We start from the raw sequence: 9330 nt of genomic DNA, 5'->3' as shown, positions 1-9330 counted from the left end.
AAAAAAAAAAAAAAAAAAAAAAAAAGGAACTAGAAAGGGCTTGATTGTAAAATCTACATGATGAGCACTACGGTGAAAGCGCTACTTTTCTTCATATAAATAAACTAGACGTGGAAAAAAAATAACGATCCAGAGTAAGATTGGGGTTTTACCACCATTCCCGCGGCAAGATGGATGACTGGAACAAAATACTGGTCCACTTTCTTCTTCTCTGAATATCCATTGAATGCAATGACCATAGAGAAAGTATGGATAGTGACAAATGCAAGAGCAATGATAGCTGCAGGGTTATCAGCAAAATACTGCTAGATAAGTCGCCTTTAGTGAAAAACGTTAAGTGAAAAAAAGTAGAATAATAGTGATCCATTTGCAACTCTTAAAATGTTCAAGAAATTAACGATCAGAAACATGCCATGAGAACAAATGAACTCTCAGAATAGCTGGAATCGAATGCAAGGCTTTTTGAAAAGTAGAAAATGACAATAATGACCTAATTTTTTGGACAATATATAGCTCACAGAGGTATACAAAGTATTTACACAAATAATATGAGTAAGAACTCACCAGAGACGAGAAAAAATGGTAGCTGGGAGCACCGATCAACAAAGTAAGTGGCTGGACCAAATGATGGTGTTAGAAGGCTAAGACAGAAAAACACGGCATGAGCTACACCATGACCTAAACCCCCAGCTGCAAGCAATTAAGAATGCACGTTAGAGCTCATGTAAGATTAGAAAATGAAGACGGTTGGGAACCTTGGTAAAATGCTAAGATCACTGGGCCCTCAGTTCACAAACTATTGTCTTTTCGAGGTAGGGGAGAGCAATTATAAATGTCATTCAACTTTAGGACATTTGACTGTGCAGTTAGTCTGATTACCTCCAATACAGAGACAACTCTTGTCTGCCTCACTCAATAAGACGCTCGAGTAAGGCTGCAACTTTTAGGAAGGTCTTTTTTTCAATGTGCTCGGTGTTCTAAATCTAAGTTTCCACAATTAGAATTCTTGTCAGAATTTAAGATTCCATATTTTTTAAAATCAGGCAGTAACTTTACAGTCAGGAGAAGTAATACTATTGTCATCACCCAAAGAAATGTTTCTATTGATCTTCATCCCCCTGTAGCATTCTGAGTAAAGAGGCTCTCCCGACACAACTGTATACTGGTGCATTGTTCTTCTGCAGGGTGCATATTAGCCCAAATGTTTTCAGATAGGGTTTGTCTTTGCATGTAACTTGGTCTGTGGGGATGGCTTGAGTTATTAGTTACATTTTAGAGGTTGGCTGTTCAGAAAGATCTGGTGGAGTAGGCCGTTCGGTTATTGCATGGAGTATTTGGTTGGAGCAAATCACAAGGATGTTTGAAGATGTTTCTTGCAAATAAGTGACTTGGAGCATCGCACACCTTAACAATTTCAAGGAGAGGAGATGACCAATGATATCAAGGAGAAACCTAAGTGATTTGGGTTGAATTTATTTCTCTATTAAGTTCCGTCTTCAGCTTCCTTTAAAAAGAGAATTGGGAATGGAGATTACATTGGTTCTTTCTCTTGCATATTTTCTTGTATTTTGAAGCAGGACTTACCATTCTACCTCATGATTTTCTCATTTTGCATGGTTTTAATTTATATATAGGAAGAACGTACTACCAAAGTTTTAAAATCTTGCTATATAGAAACCAACTGTAATGAAACAAAAGGTTATAAGTTAAATCATGGGTGATCAAAGTTTACCTAGAGCAATCTGCATCTTATCTGTCAAATATAGTCGCGGCTTTGAAACTCTGTCAGCAAAAGCATCTAACATGTCTTCTAATTTCCTATAAAATTCAATAGCAGAAACATCGTAGGTAAATCATTGTTTATAGCTAAACAATCATAAACTCTATAGGAAACTGTTACTTTAGTTTAGAATCTAATTGATAGTACACGTATATTATAAAAGAAAAAAAATAAATCAATGACAATTTTCAAGTAGCAGACACGAAGGGTACAAAAAATAGCCAAAAGTGAGCAGGCTGTAATATTTCAGAAAGATATTAGTACTTGTAAGAGGACTCCAATTAGTAACCTACAGACATGGAAGGAAAAAAAAAATGATCCTGGATTATGGATTGCTACTCCCCCAATAAGATAAAACCTAATAGTAAGGCCAAATAGATCTACCAATTCTAGGAGAGTTGGGCAGTTCTAATTTAAAATCTAGAATGAATAAGAAAATGATTGTGTTTTGATTTCTTTGTAGACACTAGTAAACGTAAATATGGAGATTAAAAAATATGTGCACATATATGCATTAACTAATTCATTTTTTTTTTTTTTTATCTCCCAAAGAAAAGAAAAAAACTACATAAAAAAGGGCCAATATAAGAATAACTCAGCAGACTCTCTAAGGGGTCCATACTCCTCTCACATATGATATAATATTCTAAATATAAAAGGTAATAATAAAAAGGACTCTAACCGTAAGCATTAACAATAGAACGAAAAAGTAAAAGATGTACAATAATGGCTGCTCAACCTAAACACTGAACTGATGGAGAAATTTAATCATTGAATCCAACACTTACCTATCGAAGTCCAAAAGAACCCTTTTTCCAATTTTGGCCTAATTTTCCACTAAAAAGTATCAATATATCACATATTAATCATCAAATAAACCTAAAGATAACTCCTTCATAGCTTAGTGAAAAAACCTTGAACTCTGTCTTGATATATACTAGTATGTTTAATATGTTTGTTCAATGGTAAGAAGGCTTGAATGTTCGGTGATCAGTTGGCTATTGGTTAAGTTTTAAGCAGCAGCTCATGCATAAAAAGCCCAAACATAGTTCTCTATAATAATAAACATTTTAGCAATTTCTTCACTGCTTCGTAGACTCTTCCTCTTGATGCATTGACACAAATCATTTAAATTTGAGTCTTCCTCAATAAACCCAATCTAACCTATATGTTTTCAATTCCCATAGTCTACTTGCTATTATAACAGATTTTAAACAGTGTTCATACTAAGAAGGAGAGGCATCACACCTCGGCACTCAAATAGGTGCAGGCCATCGAACTTTTTCAAGGTATGTTGCATCACACCTATATTTTAAAAGAACCTTCACTTTTAAATTTTTTTTTTCTAACCTAATTACTCATAATACTACAATTTTCAATGTCTACAACTATTGTTATTACTACTATTATCTTCTTACAGTGTGACTTCTCTTTCTTCTTTAAGCTTCAACTCCAGATGACTATTGCAAGTACTTAGAGATGATTTTGAATTGTGGGATTCAGCCCTTCAATTCTTAATTCCTAGACTCTCCAATTGATATTGAGATGTTAACGTTAACTCACCTGTAGACTTTCCAGAAAAGAACCCGTAGAGCTTCTTGAAATATGACTGACGTCAATATAAGAATTGCATAAGGCCATAATATGGTTGAGTTCAGTGGAAGAAAGCCCCTCCATAACGCAGACAGCAGTATCAAACTAATGAGCCATAACAGGGTGCTGCACACACGAACAATAATAATCATGAAATATCATCCGATTAAACAAAATGGCGGCCAACAAAAAGTTCATTTTCCAATCAAACTACTCGTGCTCCCCCCTCAGATACCGCTTAGCAACTTCAAAAGAGAATCTAGAGGTTAAATTAAGAATGTAATAGCTAAATTTTGATATTTGTGCCTATATAATTCAAACTTTAACAAGTTTCAATTTCATTCTAAACTTCGAATTGTAATTCTACTTATTCACTGCTATTAACAACACGGTTGACTAGACGAGGGCATAAACAGTGTATTGGACATAAATTAGTCGATTCAACACAAAGTTGGGAACAAATTATAGAAATAAACCGGAAATTCGACAAAATAAGGTGACAATTGCTACATCTCTTTTCCAAACCAACTCATCACATCTTTTAATAGACTGTGTCGCATAGAACTAAAATTAAAAGTTTTTAAAATCCAGAAGTCGAGTGGTTAAATTGGCAACCTATCCAACCTAAAAAGCTCGAACAAAATACGTGAAGCTTACTAGCGAAAGAAAATCTATAAACAATAACAAAAAAATTAAAATACAATCTGCAACAGCCTTCATTTCCTCTTCCGATTACACAACTCACACAGCTTACTTGCGATCCTAATTGATAGCTAAGAAAGCGAAGGGGAAAATGAACTAGAAAAGGCGCGATCAGAATAGAACAAAAGAAAATGATCAAGCAAAACAATAGCATGAAAACCGAGAGAAGGCCATTATTGAAGATTATTGAGGCGGAATGAAAGCAGAAATCAAATTGGAAACGGAGAAGTACCTGGAGAGGAGAGTGAGAATCAAGAAGGGCTTGTGGGCAATGACGGAGATGAAAAGGGAGAGAGAAGGGCCCAACGCTATCAAGGTGTAGCCGATCCCTGCTGCTACAGTCATCGCCTTCTTCCTTCGCACCCAGCTCTGTGACCTTTTGTTGGAGACCGATATTCGGATAGTTGAAGGGTGAAGAAGCTTCAGTGGCACCGTGATAATCCAATCAAAATTAATGAATTTTGTACACTTTCCATATATACATACGATTCAACTTTATATTATAACTATTTTTATGTATACACGCATTCTATATTCAAAATATGGTATAGTCATAGACCAAAAATGTTGATTCCTGTAATATTGATGAAACATTATGTGTAATAAATATAATTAAAATGGGAAAATATATATTTTTTTTTTTAAACCACGGCACACGGACCCTTATATTTTAAAAAATATTTTATGTGCGTACTTACATGCATTCGTTCGTGTTGAAAATTTATTTATCTAAACCTCGCAGTTAAATGGACATTTGTAGTTGGCATATAAGAGGACTATGTTCAAGTAAGAACCTAAACAATTTATAGTATATAGATAAGGTTTGTTGTCTCGTCCGAGTAACATTATTGATACGACCCATTTCATAATTGCTATAAATGGTTTGATCAAGATCGTACATATAGAAATATGTGAATGAAGGTATTCTATAAGATAAGTTTGTGTAATATTGATGATATGTGACTTGATGTGGATCCTAAGTGATTTAGAAATGATCTTTTAATTTGCATGGGTGAGAATGACTTTTATAACTGATTTAATATACATACCATTTTGGAGACTTTAACAAATAGGGGTTAGGAACATAGTTTTCACGATATGGAATTCACTCGTTCAAAAATATAGATAAGTAATTTCCTTAAGTTTTGATTTCAAGACATGAACAATGGGACTCGCCTTCTCATTGACCTTAAAAGGACGTAGTTCATGGTCGGATTATAAACAAATGGTTCATTAGAAACTTAGTGATACTTGAAGTGATAGATATAATTATATGGATAAAAGGAGCTTTTGATCTAGTCATAATTACGAACAATTGAGAACTTGCTTACAATGATTATATCAATGAACAGGATTTCCAACAATGGATAAGAGTGTAACTCCAAGTCTATAATGAATAAAACTTAATTAATTTTGTATAATTCAAGGTTACTTGGGTTCATAAGACCCTGTTACTAGCTCACACTAACAATAAAATTGTAACGCCCCTAATTTTCTTTAACCTAGCTAGTGACGTCACCTCACGTTCAAAGGACAAAAAATACGAAAGTCCATATCAAGCAACTTTAATGATCGATGACACGGTCGTTATTACTAGTAGTCCGTAACACTAAGGATCAACCTAACACGAAAATCAATCAACAACTAGTTAGGAGAAACGAATGCAACAATTATTTTTCGAAGAATCTCAAACAGAACACCTACTGCCCTATAATCCCTCCCTAAGACTTCCATGGTCTTCGCAGCATCCGTCGTCAACCATACATGGGAACCTTGCCATTACTTGAAAATACAGGTAGCACGTGGCTTGAGTATTTTATAAAATATCCAGTAAGTTGCCCCACTGTTGGGGTTAGGCAGACAATACATATTCAGAACACATGTAGGTCACATACAACACACATGCATAAGCACAAGCACAAAAGAAAGAAAACATGAGGGGGATCTGTCTTCCATTCCTTTACATGGCCTTAGACCCTTGCTTTATTCGGGCAGGGTGGATGCATGGTACTTCCCCACACATGGCCCACTATGTAATCATGGGCCCACCAGGCGAGTTCGCATGCGAACCCCCTGGGCCTGGCTTGGTCAGGTACGTATGACATACGTTATCGGACGCCACGAAAAAAAGAGGGCCTGCATGATATCATAGTAAGCATAATATCGAACGTACGCGTCATACCATCACTAACATAACGGGGAAGTAACCCCGTGTACATAACACATAGCGTGCATGAGGTTCCTAAGGTTTACCTCCATTATACATACAATATTTCATCCCCTCGCCGCATTACATAGCATGACTTGGATAAACATCACGTAAGCATATCATAGCACACCAGTCATCACATTCATGACATGCGAAGTTCTCATTACAATCATGACATGTCAAACCTCATGCATACAGGGTAACAAATCATGGCACAAACATTATATACATAAACATGGCATACATCGGCGTTTCACAACAAGAAAACATATAACATAGCATACATCAACAACACACATGGTGCATGCAAGAGCCACAGGGCACGCACCATCATACATAAATAACTAACGCCAATAGTAAGGTTACATACCTTTTTGGCCCTGACCGAAGTTACTCGCGATAAGCTAACTTCCACGTCTAACTACCTCCTATAACACCACAATATACACTTAGCGCCCTTTCATGATGTAACCCAACCAAACCTTATGTCTCACTATCAAGGTAAGTTCCTATCATGATTTGTGTTTAATAATTAATAGTTACACTAACATCAGATGCCTAAAATAAAGGCAGAAACAGCTCCAAAAGGGTCGAAAACCTAGGAATCGGTCTATCATTTGTATAGCGAGCCATTAAGCTGAGCCGTCGAGCCACACTATCGAGCTGAGCCAAACCACGGAATACAACGGGGCTGAGCCGACAAGCTGAGAAGGTCCTTGGTGGCACACAACTCCTAGACGCAGGCTGGTATCGCTGGTCGTGGGCTGAAATGGATACGCGGCCTAAGTCAGTGTCTGACACGGACTGCAAGGCACGAGCCGCAACGGTGGGCCGCACGTTGGCTGAGCGAGCTCGCGGGTACTCGAAGAACCCGACCCGCAACCCGCTGCTTTGTCTTCCTCACCCGAGAATCCCGATGAACCCAAATCGCAGAATTCAACTGTCGTTGCCAATGAGACCAACGCCTTCCATTCATCCTTGACGGTGTGTCTGTCCTGCTTATTACGAAGTACCTTGGCGTCGGTTTGCTCCTACCTAAGGACTCACAGAAGTCTGAAGTCTCGCGACATTTTCAATTCCTCACCTAAACCTTTCAGCTCCTCCCTCACAGGTACGACAGTGACTCAAAAGGAAAGGACGGCTACTAAGATACCTAGGGTTTAATATGGGGACTCAAGGAATTAATACGCTCTTGTTGGCACGGCATGCCTCACCGGAAATCTTGAGATTTTCGGCGAGATTTAAAGCGTTTTTTTCCCCTCCTTTTTGAAACCCTTATCGTTACAAAAATGATCAATTTAATTGAAAGAAAAGGATGAAAAATAATTCTCTCATGGTAGCCCTTTTGTAAGTAGACTTGGTCTTCTAATGAAATGGTAGTGTACCTCCACATGCTTTGTTCTAACATGAAACACCAGATTTTCTGCTACGCAAATTGCATATTGGTTATTACAATGAAGTGGTATTGATAGTTAATTTTTTGGTGCCAATTTTTCATCAAGAGTTTCAGCTATTACTTTCTTGAGCGCTCTAACCGCTACTCTGTACTCTGCTTTTCTAGTTGACAATGATACAGTTGGTTGTCTTTGATAGTGTTAATATAACGCATGCGGAAGCAATTTGGATCTTAGGCACTTTTAGAACATCAATTATAGTAAATAACTAGCATGTTCATAAGTATTAAAACTCAAAGGGATTGAGTACTAACCTTTTGTAGTTCAAATTCTTTTATTTTTTCACGAGCCAGTTTCGAACCACCACTAGTGTCTTCTCCACTATTCTCCGCCCTTAGAAAAGGATTGTGGAATCCGGTGAGTGACTAAACTTGGGAGGTATTTAGTATATATGAAGAGAGAGTTTGTGAGAGGTTTTTCTAAATTTTTTACAAGGAAGAACATCCATGTACCTTGATCACTCTCTATTTAAAGAGTCATGTTTGCATGTTAATGCAAATTTGAGATCACCAAATTTTGACACTCAAAATTTCACTAATATTTGTGGGGTTTATTTGGCGCATGCAAGTTTGGTTAAACCAAATTTTGACACCTCAAAATTTCACTGACTCAAATATGGATTTTTCCATTAAATGAAGTCAACATTGTGACTTTTTTTCATTTTGATTCAACAATTAATTTGAATAATTAATTTCAAATTAAAGTAATATTAAATAATTAATTAAACTATTTAATATTAATTCAAATGTCAATCTCAATCAATTCCAACACATATTTGATTAAGATATTTAAATAGATTTAAATATCTCAGATTCTCTCTTTTTGTTTAATTCGTAAATAAAATAAAAATGTGGTTAAATATATCGTATATATGTAGTGCATATTTCCTAATTTGAATTTGAACACTTCGAACTCACTCATCATATTGTTCTATGGTTTAGTCCGATATGAGCTAGCAAAGGGACCTAATGAGCCTATAGATCATGAGCTCCAACGATCCAAGATTAACCGATTTGTGGTTCTTATGTCCCACTAATTCTCTAATGAACAATTGGTTTGTGGTCCAATCAATAAACCGAATCCCTCTTAGGCCAATGAGAGGGTGGGGCCCCTTGTTCAAGATCTGGAGTCAGTACTTAATGGAACTACCTCTCTTCTATCCCTAAAAGTGGGTAGGAGTGAATTCCATCTTGCACCCCACGTCCCCAGTCATTCACCCAGTCTTACCCCTGAAATTGGAGGCCTATTGAGTCGGCGAACTCGAGCCACTCTCACCCATGCAAATCTAAGGATAATTCCGAATAAACAGGAGTTCACGGTCAACTCAGGATTAAAATCGAGTTACCTAGGTCATCGAATGAAAAGAAAATCAGTCTCAATAGTAAATGACATTATAAAGTGAGAGTGATTTTCTTCATGGTCCGATCTTATGCAATACTCATTGCATAGGACGCCCTCACTCACATGTCTCCGCATGTACAATTTAGTGATCACATTGTTTATGTCATATACAAAAGTAGGCCGCATCCATAGTGTTCCCATGATAAGGTACTCAGCCTTATCCCTGTAGTATAAATCATTTTGACTATATA

General features: G+C 36.7%; 1 protein-coding gene across 1 annotated transcript in view; it reads right to left on the bottom strand.

Annotated features, from left to right (window-relative positions):
* LOC111488700 (gamma-secretase subunit APH1-like) overlaps nucleotides 1–4524 on the bottom strand; it is an 8254-nt gene extending 3730 nt beyond the window's left edge. The window contains exons 1-5 of the mRNA XM_023136605.1: nucleotides 4308–4524; nucleotides 3344–3499; nucleotides 1733–1818; nucleotides 565–690; nucleotides 153–280 (exon numbers count right to left, since the gene is read on the bottom strand). Coding sequence (XP_022992373.1) covers nucleotides 153–280; nucleotides 565–690; nucleotides 1733–1818; nucleotides 3344–3499; nucleotides 4308–4420 — 609 coding nt within the window. The 5' untranslated portion in view covers nucleotides 4421–4524. The remainder of the gene's footprint in view (nucleotides 1–152; nucleotides 281–564; nucleotides 691–1732; nucleotides 1819–3343; nucleotides 3500–4307) is intronic.
* Between the last annotated feature and the right edge of the window lie 4806 nt (nucleotides 4525–9330).

Source organism: Cucurbita maxima, unplaced genomic scaffold, assembly GCF_002738345.1.
Source record: "Cucurbita maxima cultivar Rimu unplaced genomic scaffold, Cmax_1.0 Cma_Scf00013, whole genome shotgun sequence".
Classification (NCBI taxonomy): domain Eukaryota; kingdom Viridiplantae; phylum Streptophyta; class Magnoliopsida; order Cucurbitales; family Cucurbitaceae; genus Cucurbita; species Cucurbita maxima.
Note: the sequence above shows the minus strand (reverse complement) of the source record. Positions and strands in the feature narration are given on the sequence as shown.